At 17.6% G+C, this 21,333-nt stretch overlaps 1 protein-coding gene across 1 annotated transcript; it reads right to left on the reverse strand.

Moving 5' to 3' along the window:
- Window positions 1-4,437: 4,437 nt before the first annotated feature.
- BO70DRAFT_401563 (uncharacterized protein) lies at window positions 4,438-15,977 on the reverse strand (the record flags this gene model as incomplete). Its single annotated transcript, XM_025546982.1, has 9 exons — window positions 4,438-4,446; window positions 13,027-13,329; window positions 13,378-13,860; window positions 13,920-14,199; window positions 14,271-14,283; window positions 14,799-15,079; window positions 15,160-15,456; window positions 15,516-15,792; window positions 15,914-15,977. 9 exons carry the CDS (start codon window positions 15,975-15,977, stop codon window positions 4,438-4,440), a joined length of 2,007 nt encoding a protein of 668 aa, XP_025394091.1.
- Between the last annotated feature and the right edge of the window lie 5,356 nt (window positions 15,978-21,333).

Genomic DNA, 21,333 nt, shown 5'->3' on the forward strand with positions numbered 1-21,333 from the left:
TTTTTATTTTTATTTTTTTATATTTATTATTTACAGAACAGCTTTAGAATTATAAATTAATTATAATTATTTAATTTATTTTTAAAAAATATTATTAAGTTTTTTTTTATTTCTTAGATCTTTATAAATTATAATAATATTTAAATTAAAATAAGCTTTTTAAGTCAGATTTTTTCTTTTTCTCTAAATCTTAAGATTATATATATTATAAAAAATTAAAAGATTATTTTTATTTAGCTTTTTAAAAAAGCTCTTTATTTTTTAAAATTAATAATAAAAAATAATCTTTTCTAAAAATTATATATAAGTTTAAAAATTATTATTTTATTTTAATTAAAAAAAATTATTAATAATATAGAACAGCTTTCAGAAAAATATATTATTTTTTAATAAATCTTTTATATTTATTATATTATATATTTTTATATTTTATAATACTTAAAAATTAAAAACTCAGAAACTAGTTTTATAAACTATTATTTTTATAAGAATTATAAAAAAATTATTATTAATTATATCTAAGTAAATAATTAGTTAGATATTAAATAAAGAATTATTAAAGATATTTATTTATTTTTTAAGATAAATCTTTTCTAATTATTATCTTTTTCTAGATTTTTATAATTTATAATAAATAAAATTTTTAGAATTAAGTTCTATATTTTATAATTATCTATTATTTATTATTCTAAATTATTAAATATATTTAATTTAAATAAATAATTAATCTTATTACTTTATTTTTTTACTAAAAATTAAGTTTTTTTAATTAAATATAAATTAAAGAATATTTTATAAAACTATTTAAAGAGATATATATATAACTGCTATTAAAATTTCTAAATATTAAAGAAATATTAATTATAATAGACTACTGAATCAGCTCTAATTAAAAAATATTTTATATTTTAACTAGATTTAATCAGATTAATTAAATTAATTAATTAATTAATTATATTTTAAATTTAATATTTTATATCTTTTTTTTGTTTTTTTTATATTAAATTTTATAAAAGTCTTTTTCAGAGTATAGTATATTCTTTAAGATAATTGATTAAATAAATTAAATAATAGACTATATCTAAAGAATATTATTATATTATAATTAAATATATATTATATTTTATATATTATTTATACAAAAATAATATATATATTATAAATTAATTTATAATTATTAATCTATCTACTATATCTGATTTTTATAATTAATAAATATAAATAATTAAAATAATAATTATATCTTAATCTAATCTTAACTATATAATTAAAAATTTTTTATATCTTAATCTAACTGCTAGATTATGGCCAGATTAAGATTAAGATATAACAGTCAGGTTAAGCCACTCTATCTATAATAATCTTCATAAATATATTATATAAATAAAAACCCTTTTTAATAAAGATTTTTATAAGATTTTGTTTACTAAGATTTTTTTATAAAAAAATAAAATAGATTATCTTACTATATTTATTTATTATTATTAAAATATTATTAAAAATCTTTTATAAGTTTTTAATAATACTAGTACTTATAAATAAATTAGTGATAAAATTTATTATTATTTCTTTTTAAAGTTTTATGAATATAAATAAAAATTCTAGTAATTTATATTATTTTTTGTAAATTATTTTATTATTTTAATATATTTTATAAATTTAATAATATTTATTTATAAAATTATTTATTTTTATTTATTAGAATTATTAAAATTCTTAATATTAGTATTTTCTTACTTATAAAATAATTTATAATAAAATTATTATATAGCTTTATAAGTATTTAAAACTTAAAATATATTTATCTAAGATATATAATTATTCTATTTTTTATAAAAAACTTTTATAATTTTTTTATTATAAAATCTTATCTATTCTTTTTTTTTATAATTTAAAATTTTTAAAGTCTTTTAATTCTTTATAAATATTTTATATTTATTAATTTTTTATTAATATTATAAATACTGTGGCTAGTAGCTTTATAAAAAGATTTTTATAATATAATTTTTTTATAATAATAATATTATCTGTTATTTTTGCTCTTCTAATTTTTTATATATTTAAAATATATTTATAAGATTTTATATATTTAAATAATAAATAAAATAAAATCAAAATATTATAAATTATTATATTTATTATATTTATTTTTATAATAGCTCTGGACTTATTATAAAATATAGAGTGGCTTAACCTAACTATTATATCTTAATCTTAATCTGGCTTAGAGTAGCTAACAGCCAGGTCAGATCAGGTTAATTAGAATTTTTATATCTAATCACCAGATTATAATCAGATTAAGAAAATTTTTATATCTGATCGCGATATAACTAAAAATCAGATAATTAATTATCTTAATTATTCTTAATATTAAGATTTATTTATTATATTTTTTTAAGCTCTAGTATAGTTAAGATATATTTAGATTAAATAATTATTAATCTGGCTATTTTTATTATTGCTTAAAAGTATATAAAAAAAAGCTTTTTAAATTAAAAAAATATAATTAAAAAAGAAATTAGTATCTTCTTTATTATTATTTATTAAAAATAATAAGAAAATTCTAGTTATATTAATAAAATTCAGCTTTTTATAAAATTATTATTTTTATAGTAAAAAATATATATAAAAATATATAATTATTACTCTGTTTTAATTATATATTTTAATTATATTATAAAATACTAGAAAAATTATATATTAATTATTAATTAAAATATTAAAAATAAATATATTACTTCTATTCTACTATTTCTTCTAAATTAGACTATTCTTAGATTTATAAATAAGATATAACTTAAAGAGCTATTAACAGAATTAGAAACTAGTAGATAGTTAAGAAGATTATAAATAATTAGATTATTAGAATAAAATAGATTAAATAGATTAAATAAATTAAATAAATTAAATAGATTAAATAAATAAAATAAATAAATAAAATATATTAGATCTATATTATAATATTACAGCTCTTATAGAAGATCTTATAAAAATTTTTTATAAATTTTTTTTATAAATATTTATTTTTTATTTTAATTTATTATATTTTAAGCAGTTCTATTTAAGAAAAGAGACTATTTTATAATTCTGAATTTTAAATATAAATTTCTGCTTGTTAAATCTATTATTAGATTTATAATTAAAGACTAAATTCTATTTTATTATTATATTAAATTTTTATTTTAATCTAATATTTACTAAACAGAGTTTTCTGCTTTTATTCTTTTATATTTATTATTTATAAAATAGCTTTAGAATTATAAATTAATTATAATTATCTAATTTATTTTTAGAGAATATTATTAAGTTTTTTTTTTTATTTTTTAAATTTTTATAAATTATAATAATATTTAAACTAAAATAAATTTCTTAAGTTAGATCTTTTCTTCTTTCTTAAATCTTAAGATTATATATATTATAAAGAATCGGAAAATTATTTTATATCTAGCTTTTATTAAAATATATAAAGAACTTAAGATATATCTAGATATTAAAAATATATAGCTTCTTAAAATATTTTTAATTAAATTAATATAATTTTAGATACTATAGAATATATTAATATTCTTATTTATTAAAAATTCTGCTATAATTAGTTTTCTATTTTTTATTAAATAACTAGAGATTTTCTTTTAATTATAATTAATAATATTAGTATTAAATATTTTTTTAATAATTTTTAAGATATCTGCTATTATTATTAAAACTATTTTAATTTTAATATAATTAAAGTAATTATACTTTAAATATATATTAATTATTTTATTATAAATAAGAAGTATTAGAATATACTTAATAATCTTAATTTAGATTTAATTATTTTTATATCTAAGAAATAAAAAAAAAATAAAATAATTATTATTTTCTATATTAATAAGAATAAGAATATAAATAATCTTAAAGATAATTTAGAAAATAGATTATTATTAAAATTAAAAAAACTAGTTTTATTTAAGTCTTTAATTATTATATATACTCAGATAAAAATAGAGATCTGGTCTTTATAATTTTTATATTATTATAATTATTATTTTAAATAATATAAAGAATAAATATTTTATATCTTTTTTTATTTTTTTTATACTAGATTCTATAAAAGTTTTTTTTAGAATATAATATATTTTTTAAAATAATTAATTAAGCAGATTAAGCAGTAGACTATATTTAAAAAATATTATTATATTTATATTATAATTAAATATATATTATATTTTATATATTATCTATATAAAAAGAATATATATATTATAAATTAATTTATAATTATTAATTTATCTGCTATATCTGATTTTTCTGATTAGCAGATATAAATAATTATAGTAATAATTATATCTTAATCTAATCTTAATTATATAGTTAAAAATTTTTTATATCTTAATCTGACTATCAGATTATGGCCAGGTTAAGGTTAAGATATAACAGTCAGGTTAAGCCACTCTAATCTGGCTATAATCTAGTAATTAGATTAAGATATAAAAAATTTTTAATTATATAATTAAGATCAGATTAAGATATAATTATTATTATAGATATTTATATTTATTAATTAGAAAGATTAGATATAGCAGATAAATTAATAATTATAAATTAATTTATAATATATATATTCTTCTTATATAAATAATATATAAAGTATAATATATATTTAATTATAGTATAAATATAATAATATTCTTTAGATATAATCTACTATTTAATTTATTTAATTAATTATCTTAAAAAATATACTATACTCTAAAAAAGACTTTTATAAAATCTAATATAAAAAAAATAAAAAAAAATATAAAATATTTATTTTTTATATTATTCAGAATAATAATTATAATAATATAGAAATTATAAAAATTAAATCTTTATCTTTATCTAAATATATATAATAATTAAAAACTTAGATAAGACTAGTTTTTTTAATTCTAATAATAATTTATTCTTTAAATTATTTTTAAGATTATCTATATTCTTATTCTTATTAATATAAAAGATAATAATTATCTTATTCTTCTCTTACTTCTTAAGTATAAAAATAATTAAATCTAAATTAAGATTATTAAATATATTCTAATACTTTTTATTTATAATAAAATAATTAATATATATTTAAAACATAACTATTTTAATTATATTAAAATTAAAATAATTCTAATAATAATAGCAGATATCTTAAGAATTATTAAAAAAATATTTAATATTAATATTATTAATTATAATTAAAAGAAAATCTCTAGTTATTTAATAAAGAATAAAAAATTAATTATAGTAAAATTTTTAATAAATAAAGATATTAATATATTCTATAATATTTAAAATTATATTAGTTTAATTAAAAATATCTTAAGAAACTATATATTTTTAATATCTAGATATATCTTAAGTTTTTTATATATTTTAACTATAGATAAGAGTCTCTAATATTTAAAAATATTATAAAAAATCTTATCTAGATCTAATAATAATTTAGAGACTATTAATAATATATTAATTATTAAATTTTAACTAAAATAAAAAAAGAATATCTTCTTAAAAATAGTTTAATATTTATAATATTAATTAATATTATTATTTAATTAATAATTATATATTTTTCTTAAATTTCCTAAGCTTTAATATTAGATCTAAAATAATTATAATTATATAAATATAGTCTTCTGTTTAATAAATATAATAATAATACTTTTAAAGTTTCTGATATATATTATATAAGCTTTTAAAAAAAATTTTTTTTAGAGTATCTATTTTCTTTCTAATCTATTAATTAAATAATTTAGATAATTAAAGAAATTATTATAGATATTATAAATCTTATAAATAATAAATCTATTATTTTTAAAAAGACAGAAAATAAAAAAAAAAAAAGAAATATAAAAACTTAAAAAATATTCTATCTATTTTTATTTAATTATAATAAAATAAAAATAATTAATATTATTATATTTTTAGTACTGAATAAAACTTTTAATTATTTAATAAAATTAAATATTTAATAAATTATAAAATAAATTAAGTTTTAGCAAATTTTATAATTAAAAAAAAATAATAAACTAAGTTAGATTTAAGTTATTAAATAAATAAGAACTTCTTATAATATTAAAAGCTTATATTTATAAATTATATAATTTTTAAATTTATAATTAAAAATTAATATAATAAACTAGCTAATAAAAAATTTCTAAAAATCTTTTATAAAAAAAATTCTATATTAATTTTTTATAAATAGCTTTTAGAATATATTTTTTTAAAAATTTTTAAAATATTAAAAAAGATTTTAAAACTTTTATTATTATTTTTTTATATATATTTAATAATATTATTTAAGATCTTAATCTAAAGTTTTTATAAAAGAATATTAATTATAAACTAAATTATATAAATAAAATAAAAAATATAATACTAATTTTAAATAATCTTTAAAAAATTAGAATTAATTAAAATATTATAAAACTAAATATTCTAACTAAATTAAGTTTAGAGTTTAACTAAGATTATATTAAATATTATATTATTATTATTAATATTATTAATTATTATATCTAATAATTAATAGACAAGATTATATTTATATAAAACTAATAAAATAATTATAATTAGATTTTTATTAATATAAGATTTAGATATTAATTAAAAGTCTAGTAAAATCTTATAATAATTTATATTTTTTATTAAAAAATATTTAATTAAATTAAAAAATATTTTCTGATTAGAACTAATTTAGTAATCTATTATAATTAATATTTATCTAATATTTAGAAATTTTAATAGTAGTTATATATATATCTCTTTAGATAATTCTATAAAATATTTTTTAATTTATATTTAATTAAAAAAACTTAATTTTCAGCAGAAAAATAAAATAATAAAATTAATTATTTATTTAAATTAAATATATTTAATAATTTAGAATAATAAATAATAAATAATTATAAAATATAAAATTTAATTCTGAAAATCCTGTTTATTATAAATTATAAAAATCTAAAAAAAAATAATAATTAGAAAAGATTTATTTTAAAAAAATAAATAAATATTTATAATAACTCTTTACTTAGTATCTAACTAATTATTTATTTAAATATAATTAATAATAATTTTTTTTATTAATTCTTATAGAGATAATAGCTTATAGAACTAGTTTTTAAGTTTTTAATTTTGAAATATTATAAAATATAAAAATATATAATATAGTAGATATAAAACATTTTATTAAAAAATAATATATTTTTTTAAAAATTATTTTATATTATTAATAACTTTTCTTAATTAAAGTAAAATAATAATTTTTTAATTTATATATAATTTTTAGAAAAAATTATTTTTTATTATTAATTCTAAAAAATAAAGAGCTTTTTTTAAAGAGCTAAATATAAAATAATTTTTTAATTCTTTATAATATATATAATATTAAGATTTAAAAAAAAAAAGATCTAACTTAAAAAGCTTATCTTAGTTTAGATATTATTATAATTTATAAAAATCTAAGAAATAAAATAAAAGACTTAATAATATTTTTTAAAAATAAATTAAATAATTATAATTAACTTATAATTCTAAAGCTATTTTATAAATAGTAAATATAAAAAATAAAAATAGAAAACTTTATAAAAATAATTTATTTTATTTTAAAATATAATTTTATATAAATATAATTTATTATATTTTAATATATAACTAAGATATCTGCTATATTTTATTTATTTTAATAAATTTAATAAATAGAAATTTATATTTAAAGCTTAAAATTATAAAATAATCTCTTCTTTTAAATAAAGCTACTTAAGATATAATAAACTAGAATAAAAAGTAGATATTTATAAAAAAAATCTATAAAAAATTTTTATAAAATTTTTTATAAGAGTTATAATATTATAATACAGATCTAGTATATTCTATTTATTTATTTTATTTATTTAATTTATTTAATTTATTTAATTTATTTAATTTATTTAATTTATTTAATTTATTTAATTTATTTAATTTATTTAATTTATTTAATTTATTTAATTTATTTAATTTATTTAATTTATTTAATTTATTTAATTTATTTAATTTATTTAATTTATTTAATTTATTTAATTTATTTAATTTATTTAATTTATTTAATTTATTTAATTTATTTTATTTTAATAATCTAACTATCTGTAATCTTTTTAATTATTTATTAATTTTTAATTTTATTAATAATTTTTTAAGTTATATCTTATTTATAAATCTAAGAATAGTCTGATTCAGAAGAAATAATAAAATAAAAATAATATATTTATTTTTAGTATTTTAATTAATAATTAATATATAGTTTTTCTAGTATTCTATAATATAATTAAGATATATAACTAAAATAGAATAATAATTATATATTTTTATATATATTTCTTACTATAAGAATAATAATTTTATAAAAAACTAAATTTTATTAATATAACTAGAATTTTCTTATTATTTTTAATAAATAATAATAAAAAAAATACTAATTTTTTTTTAATTATATTTTTTTAATCTAAAAAGCTTCTTTTTATATATTTTTAAATAATAATAAAAATAATTAAATTAATAATTATTTAATCTGAATATATCTTAATTATACTAGAGCTTAAAAAAATATAGTAAGTAAATCTTAATACTAAGAATAATTAAAATAATTAATTATCTAGTTTTTAGTTATATTATAATTAGATATAAAAATTTTCTTAATCTAATTATAATCTAGCAGTTAGATATAAAAATTCTAATTAATCTAATCTGACCTGGCTGTTAGCCACTCTAATAAAATACTTAAGATTTTTATAATTAATAAATATCTTAATTATAAAATCTGTTTTTTTTTAATTAATAATATTATTTCTTAAATAATTCTATTATTATAAATAATTTTTAATTATAAATTCTATAATCTCTTTTTACTGTAATTATCTTTTATAAATAAGATATAATTAAAATTTATTAATTATCTATATTATTTTATAATAATATATTATTAATTATAAAATTAAATATATTTATTTTAATATATACTTATGTTTTTTTAAAAATAAATAATTATAATATTTTTTATAAATATTATCTTCAGTTATTTAAAGCTCTTATAAATATTAATTATAATAAACTTTATATTAAAATCTTTTTTTTCTAGAATTCTTTAATAAAATCTATAAATAAGATTATTATTTATAAGTATTTTTAAATAAATTATTAATATTAATTTATAAATTTTATAAATTATAATATATTTTTTATATTCTATAACTTTAATTACTCGCGAATTATTATAATTTATTTTAATTTTATTTATATATTTTTATAGCTTATAATAAAATTAAGAAAATTAATCTTTATTTATATAAAATAATATTTATTTAATTTTATATATAAATCTATTTTAATTAAAATTTATATAATTTTATAAATTTATTTTTTATATATCTTAAGATCTTATAAGTATATTATAATATTATTAAAATAAATAATTATAAAATTATTTAAGTACTTTATAAATAAAAAAATTATAAAATCTTAAAATTTTATAAATATATTAATTAGTCTAAAAAATAAAATTAAAAATTCAAATAAATTCTATTTTATTTAAAAAATTATTTTTTATTTATAATCTATTATAATTCTTATTCTATAATAAATTTTATAAAAATTAAATTATATAAATTATAATACTTTTATAAGCTAAATTTCATTAATATAGTTATTAATTTATAATAATAAATATTAATTTATAATAATAAATATTAATTTATAATAATAAATATTAATTTATAATAATAAATATTAATTTATAATAATAAATATTTATTTTAATAATTTATTTATTTAGCTTATAATAATTAATATATACTTATAAATTCCTATTCTTTTTTTTTATAAAAAGAATTAATATTTTAATAAATAATTTTAAATATTAAATTTATTTATATATAAAATATTTTTATAAATATTCTCAGAGTATTTTCTACTTTGTGAATAATATTTTATAAATTAATTTTATTTTTAATTTATAATTTTTCTAAATTAATTTTTAGATTAATATTTAATTATAAAGATAGATAGTTTATTATTTTATTTTTTATAAATATTATCTTAAAATTATAAAACTATTTTAAAAATACTTCTAAATCTATCTCTTTATAGATAAATTTAATTATTATAATTTATAATTATTTAATCTTTAATTTCTTTATAAGAAACTCTACTATAATAATATAATATATTTTAATTTATTATATTTTATAAAATTTTTAATAATATTAATTAAACTCTGTAATAGAGATCTCTGTTTAAATTTATAATATATTTAATATAATCTTTTCTATATTAAATATTATAATAATACTTTTTTTTATAAATCTTATAATTATTTTTTATATTTATAAGATTTATTTTAATTATTATAGTTTTTTTAAATAAATATTATTATTATTTAATAATTTTATAAAACTCTTTATAAATATTATTAATTATTTTATAATTTTTATTAATATTATAAATATTAGATTTATTTCTATATTTATATTAATTAAAATATTAATCTTTTTAAATAGATTAGTCTTATTCTATATAAGTAATTATTCTTATAATCTTAGAATAAAATATATTATAAAAAATATATTTATTAATTTTTTATAGTCTATTTAAACTGCAAGTTATTTTTTAGAATTTTTATTTTTATATTAATAATAATTTTTTATTATGTAATCTTACTTTAATAATAATCTTTTATTATATAATCTTACTTTCTGTAGTTAAAATATTTTATTATTCTTATAAATATTAATATTTAATTATAGAATATCTCTTTATAGAAAGCTTTTATAATACTTTATAATTATTAGATTATTTTATTTAATTTATAAACAATAATACTTGTTTTTCTTATATATAATTAATTTTTTTATTTTATTAATTAATACTTAATCTTAATTTTATAAATAATATAATTAGATCTTATTTAATAATAAAAAAATCTAGATATTTATAAATCTTTTATTTTATATTTTATAAAAATAATTTAAAGAATAAATATAATTATATAATATTTAATTTTTATATTTTATAATCTAGCTCTGTTTTTATCTTCTTTTAATATTATAAATATATAAAAGAATTCTTTTATAAAAGATTATTTTTAAAGTTTATAATTATATTTTTTATTTATAACTTTTTTAAATTATCTAGTTATATCTTAAAAAAATTTAGAAAAATTTATTTAACTATTTTTTTAAAAGAATTTTATAATTTTATTTTTTTATAAATTATTAAGTATATAATTTAAATAAATTATTATAATTTATACTTATTAATTTTTATTTTAATTATTAATCTCTGCGATAGATTCTTATTAAATAATAAATAATTAAAAAATAATATAATTATAAATACTATAGTATTTATTATTTTATAAAAAATATATATATATATTAATTTTCTTTAATTTTATAAATAAAATATTAGAATTACTTAGAAATTTATAAGTTTTTTATTATTTATAAAAATTTTAAGTCTCTATTCTAATTCTATAATTTATTAAAATATATTTAATTACTTATAAAAGTTTTTAAAAAATAATAAAATTATATTTATTTTAATTATTTTCTTTATAATAATTTTATAATTAATTTTTTTAAAATTAAAAAATTTCTTATAAGTATAATATCTAATATTTTATATAATAATATAAATATAATTTTAATAAATTATTTTATAAATTTTAAATAATAAAATTATAAGAGTATATATTAAAATAATATAAAAAAAATATATTTATTATATAATTAAAATAATATTTATATTATTTAAAATATTATTATTAGTTTTTTATCTAATTTTTCTTATAAATAAATATATTTATAAGAATTCTGTAGATTATATTATTATATATTATATTAATATAATTATTTTATAAGAGATTATCTCTATAATATAAATATTTCTTATAATATAGTATATTATAAGTGTTATAAGAATTACTATTCTTACAAGCAGTCAGTAGACTTGTTATTACCCGCTTGTCAGCTTGGGATTTACTCAGCCCAGCTTGTCAAGAGAATCTGCTCAAGCAAGTAAATAGACTTAATAAATAGATTTAAATTTTTAAAATCTAATTTAATTTAATTAATAAATTTATCTTAAATTAAATAAATTAGATTTTATAAAGTCAGATTTTATCTTTTAGCTTAATATATTTATATTATATAAATAAATTATATATAATTATAAAAATTTTAAAATTAATAGATCTATTTATTTTTTATATTTTATAAAAAAAATTAACTTTAAATAAAAAATATAAATTATATAAAAAATATAGAAGATTTTATTACTATTTTTTAATTCTTGTTAAGAATTATTCTAATTTCAGTGATCAGTCTGATTCTTCCGCAACTTTTTCTGAACCCGCCGGAGCTGTATGCCCGTACGGGCCACAAAACAATCCTGCAAGTATTTGGTACGGAGTGCCAGCAGGCAGGCGCTATAAGGTAGATGATATCTAGCTGTAGGTACATACAATACACCTACCCCGGATGTCGGTTTTGTTCAAACCCACGTGGGTTCTCCGTACAGCACATGTCCAGATCCACACAGCCGATGATTACACAATAGCACCCTGGTCATTCTAACCGCGCATTTACAGGACTCGGTATGCAGGTATACAGTAAGAGAGGCGGTATCTTGAAGCAAGAACCGCCGAAACATCGACTAGTCCTCCAGCACCCTCGAGCCCCAATTATCGACAAACCTATCCCGGCCTCTGTCCCGTCTGAGAAGCACAGTTGGGTCGAGTTCTTTTAGACCCTGTTTCATTTCATTTAATCTCAATTCGAGACTGGAAAGCCTTTCCCGGTGTTCTGGGCGTGAAAGTGAGGATTCAAATTGCGAATTCGTGTGCAAGCACGTGGAGAGAAGCCGTATTGCTTGGTCAGTCGGGAACAGCCCTGTCGCCATTGGCGAATCTGCGGCTATTCCATGAGAATATAGGCTGTCGGTTAGCTGAAGTCTCTTCCCTTGCAAAGCTTTTGAGCCTTCATCGACCTTTTCCGAATCGAGGATAGATTCCAGCGATAGCCCTTCGCGGCGCAACAGCTTCGCCAGTGACAGAGTGTCGGAAACCGGAGCATCTCGATTCTTGGAAGAAATGAATGTCGGCGTTAACTGCACGAAGGCATGCCTCAGGGCTTCCCGTGTCGATGTAGTCTGAGCAGTGAACAGGTCACCGACTTCCGATTGATGCGCAGCAGCGATGGTTTCAAGCATCCCACAAAATGACTCCCGATCCTGCAGGCGCCTGATGAGGGTCCCTGTATAAGAGGCCATCTTTGAGATAACATCCAGAACCTAGAGGGCATTAGTGAAGAAAGGCCGTGGATGTTGGGGATGGCGCACATAATCCAGCTTTTGATGGAAATCAATACGCAACTTGCCATGGTGGCTGCCTAGCTCATGTACCATTGGTTCTGTGAATTCCTGTCTCGTAGACATCTCCGCCAGTATCGAAATCTCCGGATATAACGAATCGAGCTCACCCTTTAACGCGACCAGAGCTTCGTCTTCAGCCTGTTGAGGCTTGCTTTGTGTCTCCATCAAACCTCTTTGTAAGCTTTCCAGGTATAACCGATCAAGCCGGTGCTGGATCTCGTCAGAAATGCACTGGGCAAGAACTCTGCTTCGCCCAGAAGCCTGTTCCACAATAGTCTCATCCTGCCCGGTAAATTCAATTTGAGCAGAAAGTCTTTCCAGTACCACAATTAATCTATCGTCTTCCTTTAATCGTGTTGTCAGGGTGGACAGTAGTCTTTTGCCCTCTGTCGTCGCTCGCTCTGATTCACTTCTCAGATCCAGTTCCAGCACGTGAGCAAGATCACTAGACTGTACAGAATACTCTCAGCAAAATTTCCATGACTGGGACCAAGATAAGAAAGAACTACCGCAGCAGCGATATTCTGCCTCCATGACTTATGCTTCTGGCATAGTCTTGCAACATCCCTATTCTGACACAACTTCCGTCCATCATTCGACTGAGATTGCATGTTTATACCCCCATATTGCAATTCCAAACTTGCTACCTGTTTTGTAATTGCACCCGTAGAAGCATCTAATATTTGGATCGCGTGCCAAAGATCATTGTCTTGAAGTGGTTGGATCACGTCCATGTTTGTGCTGGTGAGAATGCTTTGCAAGTCACCGGAGCTTTCGAGCTTCGAATACCTACAGTAAGAATGTAACAGTCAGATATGTTGGAAGTTCCTGGGGCTCTTTCTCAATGTAGTCAAAAATACAGTGTGAGTTCTTCTTGCGAAAGCATAGTGTCGGGAGTAACATGTCTCATTAGCCACTCCGCAATCTTAGTACTGCCTGGTCCATTTCTAAGGACTGATTGGATGTCGTCACGCCTGAACGAGATATCACGATCTTTGAGTGCCGAAATGATGATGGATGAAGGGTCCATTGGGCCTTTGTTTCGATTTGATCTTAGGAACTACCTATCTCTTCCCGGAACCAAGGGGAGGTAGGAGCTGGAAGAGCTTCGGAGCTTGGCCAGTACGTCGGGAAACCCGACCCGCTACTCCGTACTTCAGCCACCAGCAGTTGCAATCATCAAGGCCATGGAGGAGTCTTGTCAAGATTGCTCAATGAAACAGAGAGGTTCTTTTTCACACATAATAAGCGGTGGTGTTATTGTTATTATTTAGGTAAGCACCGGCTGTCCGTAAGTCTGAATTCAACGTTCTCTCCCAAGCGCGTGCTACAAAAGTACTTCCTAGCTAAAATACCAAGAAAGAGGCGTTGTCATTCCCCCGACTCACCTTCGGGTACGATTCGAGGATAGTACCACGTGCTCACCGCAATGATTACGTAGACCAGCACGCAGAGGCCTCCTTCCAGGTAATTCGACTTGCCATCTCGGAGAAAGTTCCCGACAACTAGGATGGATAAAACAACCAGTACTATCATGAAGATTTCAAAATTCAGACCCATATCCTTACCAATACCCCAGCCTACAAGTACTGCAATGGGTGCGTTCAACAGCGCCGTTTGAATTGACGGGCCAAGGCAGTGAAAGAGTGCAAAGTTGATCTGATTATCCCTGTCCGAAGTTAGCGGTGGCAGCCGGTGGCCAAGGTAACCCGTTTCATAGTGAAATTAGGTATGCAATAATGTGCTTACCAGGCTTCGTCAATGGCAGTCAAGTGCTCTGCCGCTTTCTCGACCAAGGGAACTAGAATTAGGCCCATAAAGTTGTCCGACACTCCTCTTTCGTTTACTATATGCTCGATCTCTTCCACCAGGAAGACGGCAGACATGCAGACACAAGCGAGTGAGATAGCAACAGCAGCGAGGCATTCGATAAGGGTAAGTTTTGCCCGCTTTAGTACTTTCTCGCGATCTTCGTCTTGGCGCTCGTCGAACTCAAGCACTTCATCAAAGATGCTATGATGGCTATGAAGGTTGTAAAATAGATACCTATTTCATGCAGTAAGCATCCACATCCCGAACTGACATCCTGGGAAGCAACGATTTACATCAGAAAGGCCACTAGAAGGATGACGGCTGTGGCTCTGCTGATGATCAAAGTTGACCGATTCAAGGCTTGCGACGACAACTGTACATGTGTATCCGACGAATTGCTCTTCAGGGTCACATAAAACGCACTAGGGATTAAAAGCCCAAAGCCTGCAACTAGCAAGATCCCTGAGCCTACTTCGCTGACAGCCTCATGAAATGACTGATTTTCACGTCCAATGCCTCCACAGAAAAAGCATAGGCCGAGACAAAGCAGAAGGTTCGCCAGAATTGAGCCTAAAATAGCGGCCTGTATGACAGGAATTAGATTGCCTCCCTGATCGTTGTGAATTAAGACCATGAAGAGAACAATTTTCACAACCGAACTCAGAGTTGTTTCCAAGAGAACACCGAGTACTTTGGGAAGCTTTTTTCGCGAGTTCTCCGCCGGCGAACCCAAGGAGGTTGGCCGAAGGCACCATTGCAATATAATTAAGGGAAAAAACCCAGACATGGAGATCGGGCCTGGCGAAATGAATGGCGATGGCAGCTGGAACAAAGGGCCAAAACACATTTACCAGCATCGATAAAGTACAACTGCTCCGGAAACAAACGCGCAAGAAGTGAAATAGATGAATTCCACTTCGCCCACTCTCCCCAGCAGTATCAACGCGGAACAGCACATGTTGCCTTTGCTGGTCTTTACCGTGTGTGGGGAGTAAGGTACTGCTCGGCGACCTCTCTGCCGACCGGATGAGGACAGGCATCAGTAATCCATTGCTTCGCTGAAGGCCGTCTTGTTCTGGAGAGGCTATATTTTCTCTAGCGCTGCTGCCTTTATCAGAACCCATCTGCTTAGAAGAGAACGCGATTGTTCTGATTCGCGGATAACTTGATGTAATATATGGCTGCCTTCATAGATTGTGAAGTCTAGGCTCGGCATAGAAGCAATACAGAGGGATGAGCAGGAAGAAGAAAAGAGAAGAAGAGTGCAGGTTTGAACTGCAGGGTTCAATCCAGAAAAACAGACATAGACATGACCGGAATCCTCGGGTCAAGAATGGGGGGAGCGGCAAGCGGAGAAAGAGCAAGCAAGATCAAGTATGGTATACAGCCGCCGGAAGTGATGTGCGGAGGGCAGATGGCTTGAGGGAGGCTTATGTCTCGGTTTAAAGCTGGCGAGTTGGCAGTTGTGGCGGAGGATAGGGACCTCCGATGCGAGTCCGTTAGTAGCAAAGGGAGATCATGACCTGTCTCAGTGGCCGGCGCTCTTTTCAATGCTGGAGTTGTCGGCAGCCCGCAGTCTCAAAGTCCGCATATTATTGATTGGAACGAGGGCTTGGCATGATAACAGAACAAGATTTAGTCCTTGATTGATATAAATCCTGATAATTATCTAAATCAGTCTATATATAATCTTATATATAATTTTATATATATTTTATTTATATTTAATTCTATATTTATATAGTCCTGCTGTCTGCGCAGCAGTATTATAAAATTAGATCTTTTTTATATTATTATTCTAGAATCTAATAATTAGAAGCCTGATTAATTACTTTATTAAATTATATTTTATATTATTATTAAAAAAACTCTTAATTAAATTATTAAATTATTTCTAATTAATCAAATTAATTAGTTAATTATACTTTTTAGTTAAAAAATTATAAAAATATATAAATAGCAGAATAACTAATATTTTAAAGATTTTTATAATATTAAGATTATTATATAATTAAAAAAATAAATTAAAAATATTAAAGTAATAGCTAGAATATATTAGTTAAATATTTAAAAATATATTAATCTAGATTAGAAAATATTTATATTTATAAATAAAAAAATATTTATTTTAGTTATTATAAATATAATTAATAATAATCTTCTTAAAGATTTTAGTATAGAATTATTTTATTAAATTAAAAAAATTATAAAAAAAAGAAGACAGTTATCTAGTTAAAACTTAAGATTATTAAAAAAATAATTTTATAATAATAAAATTAATTATTAATAAATTTAATTCTCTGATTTAAAAAATATAAAATTATAAAAAGAAAATTATATTTTATAAAAATATTTTTAAATATTAGATTTAATGTTTTAAAATAATTATAGATAATATTATAAGAAAGTCTATAGTAATATATAATATATTAATATAAAAATATAATTAAAAATATTAAATAAGATTATTATTAAAGTCAAGAATTTTGATATAATTAATATATATAAGATAAAAAAATTATTAGATTTTTTTAATAATGATAAAATATATAAAGACTTAGATAATATCTAAATAATTTAATTTATAAAAAAATAAGAAATTTTTATTAAAAGAAATTAGTAAGTTTTCTAAATAATATAGATTTATAGGTAATTCTTAGATATTATTTTTATTAAAATAATTTTTTATTTAATTAAGATTTTTAAAAATCTATTCTAACTCTATAAAATTAATAAGATTTTTAAATAATATTTATAATTATTTTTTTTTATAAAAAAGTATTTTTATAAGTTTATTCTATTTATCTTATAATATTTATAAAATATATTATATATTTATAATTTTATAGATAATTTTAGTTTATAGATTTATAAATTTATTTATTTAATAATATAATAAGATTTTTTATTTTATAGATCTAGCTTCTTACTAGTCTGTTTTTATAAAAAAATATTTTTATTTTATAGATCTAGCTTCTTACTAGTCTGTTTTTATAAAAAATATTTTATAAATAATTAAATTATTTTTTTAATATAAAAACTTTTATTTATTTTTTATAATTATAAAATTATTTATATTTTTTATAAGTAGAAATTAGATTCTTTTTTATTTTAATATAAAATTTTTTAAATATATTTAATTTATTTAAAAAGTTTAATCTCTATTTGTTTTATAAGAATTTATTTTAATTACTTATAGATATTTTATTATAATAATATAAAAAAATAATGTTTTTATGAAGATTTATAAGATATTATTATATATAAATTTTATAATAAATAATAGATTTATATAATTATTTTATTTAAAATTAATATAACTTTATAAGTATTATTTAAGAAGTAAGAATATTATTTAATTTTTTAATTTAATTATTAATCTATAGATAATAAGCTATACTTAGTTTTTTTTATTATAAATATATAAATAAAATTAGATTAGAAATTCTTTATAAAAATATTATTATAATTTATAATAATCTCTATAAATATATTATATAAATAGAAAATCTTCTTAATAAAAATTCTTATAAGATTCTTTAGAGTGGTTAATAGCCAGATCAGATCAGGTTAATTAGAATTTTTATATCTAATCACTATATTATAGTTAGATTAAGAAAATTTTTATATCTAATTATAATATAGCTAAAAATTAGATAATTAATTATTTTAATTATTTTTAATATTAAAATCTATTTATTATATTTTTTTAAGCTCTAATATAATTAAGATATATCTAGATTAAATAATTATTAATCTGATTATTTTTATTATTATCTAAAAGTATATAAAAAGAAGCTTTTTAAATTAAAAAAATATAATTAAAAAAGAAATTAGTATTTTTTTATTATTATTTATTAAAAATAATAAGAAATCCTAGTTATATTAATAAAATTTAGTTTTTTATAAAATTATTATTCTTATAGTAAAAAATATATATAAAAATATATAATTATTACTTTATTTTAGCTATATATTTTAATTATATTATATAAAATATTAAAAAAATTATATATTAATTATTAATTAGAATACTAGAAATAAATATATTATTTTTATTTTATTATTTTTCCAAATCAGACTATTCTTAGATTTATAAATAAAATATAGCTTAAAGAGCTATTAATAAAATTAGAAATAAATAAATAATTAAAAAGATTATAAATAAATAATAATCAAATTATTAAAATGAAGCAGATTAAATAAATTAAATAAATTAAATAAATTAAATAAATTAAATAAATTAAATAAATTAAATAAATTAAATAAATTAAATAAATTAAATAAATTAAATAAATTAAATAAATTAAATAAATTAAATAAATAAAATAAATAAAATAAATAAAATAAATAAATAGAATAAATAAAATATATTATATCTATATTATAATATTATAGCTCTTATAAAAGATTCTATAAAAGTTTTTTATAGATTTTTTTATAAATATTTATTTTTTATTTTAATTTATTATATTTTAAGCAGCTTTATTTAAAGAAAGAGATTATTTTATAATTCTAGATTTTAAATATAAATTTCTATTTATTAGATTTATTAAAATAAATAAAATATAGTAAATATCTTAGCTATATATTAAAATATAATAGATTATATTTATATAAAATTATATCTTAAAGTAAAATAAATTATTTTTATAAAATTTTTTATTTTTATTTTTTATATTTATTATTTATAAAATAGCTTTAGAATTATAAATTAATTATAATTATTTAATTTATTTTTAGAGAATATTATTAAGTCTTTTTTTTTATTTTTAGATTTTTATAAATAATAATACTTAAATTAAGATAAGTTTTTTAAGTTAGATTTCTTTTTTCTTCAATCTTAAGATTATATATATTATAAAAAATTAAAAAATTATTTTATATTTAGTTTTTTAAGAAAAGCTCTTTATTTTTTAAAATTAATAATAAAAAATAATCTTTTTTAAAGATTATATATAAGCTTAAAAATTATTATTTTACTTTAATTAAGAAAATTTATTAATAATATAAAATAATTTTTAGAAAGATATATTAATTTTTAATAAATCTTTTATATTTATTATATTATATATTTTTATATCTTATAATACTTAAAAATTAAAAACTTAGAAACTAGTTTTATAAAGTATTATTTTTATAAGAATTATAAGAAAAAATTATTATTAGTTATATCTAAATAAATAATTAATTAAATATTAAGTAAAAATTATTATAAATATTTATTTATTTTTTAAAATAAATCTTTTTTAATTATTATCTTTCTCTAGATTTTTATAGTTTATAATAAACAGAATTTTTAAAATTAAATTCTATATTTTATAATTATTTATTATCTATTATTCTGAACTATTAAATATATTTAATTTAAATAATTAATTAATTTTATTATTTTATTTTTTATTAAAAATTAAATTCTTCTAATTAAATATAGATTAAAAAATATTTTATAAAATTATTTAAAAAGATATATATATAACTGTTATTAAAGTTCTTAAATATTAAATAAATATTAATTATAATAGATTATTAAATTAGTTTTAATTAAAAATATTTTTTATTTTAACTAAATATTTCTTAATAAAAAATATAGATTATTATAAAATTTTACTAAATTTTTAATTAATATTAGAGTGGCTTAACCTGACTGTTATACCTTAATCTTAATCTGATCATAATCTAGTAATTAGATTAAGATATAAAAATTTTTTAACTATATAATTAAAATCAGATTAAGATATAATTATTATTATAATTATTTATATCTGCTGATTAGAAAAATCAGATATAGTAGATAGATTAATAATTATAAATTAATTTATAATATATATATTCTTCTTATATAAATAATATATAAAATATAATATATATTTAATTATAGTATAAATATAATAATATTTTTTAGATATAATCTACTGCTTGATTTATTTAATTAATTATTTTAAAAGATATATTATACTCTGAAAAAGACTTTTATAAAATCTAATATAAAAAAATAAAAAAAGATATAAAAGTTTTATTTTTTATATTATTTAAAATAATAATTATAATAATATAGAAATTATAAAGATTAGATCTCTATCTCTATCTAAGTATATATAATAATTAAAA

This window comes from Aspergillus heteromorphus (assembly GCF_003184545.1).
Source record: "Aspergillus heteromorphus CBS 117.55 chromosome Unknown BO70scaffold_96, whole genome shotgun sequence".
Lineage (NCBI taxonomy): Eukaryota > Fungi > Ascomycota > Eurotiomycetes > Eurotiales > Aspergillaceae > Aspergillus > Aspergillus heteromorphus.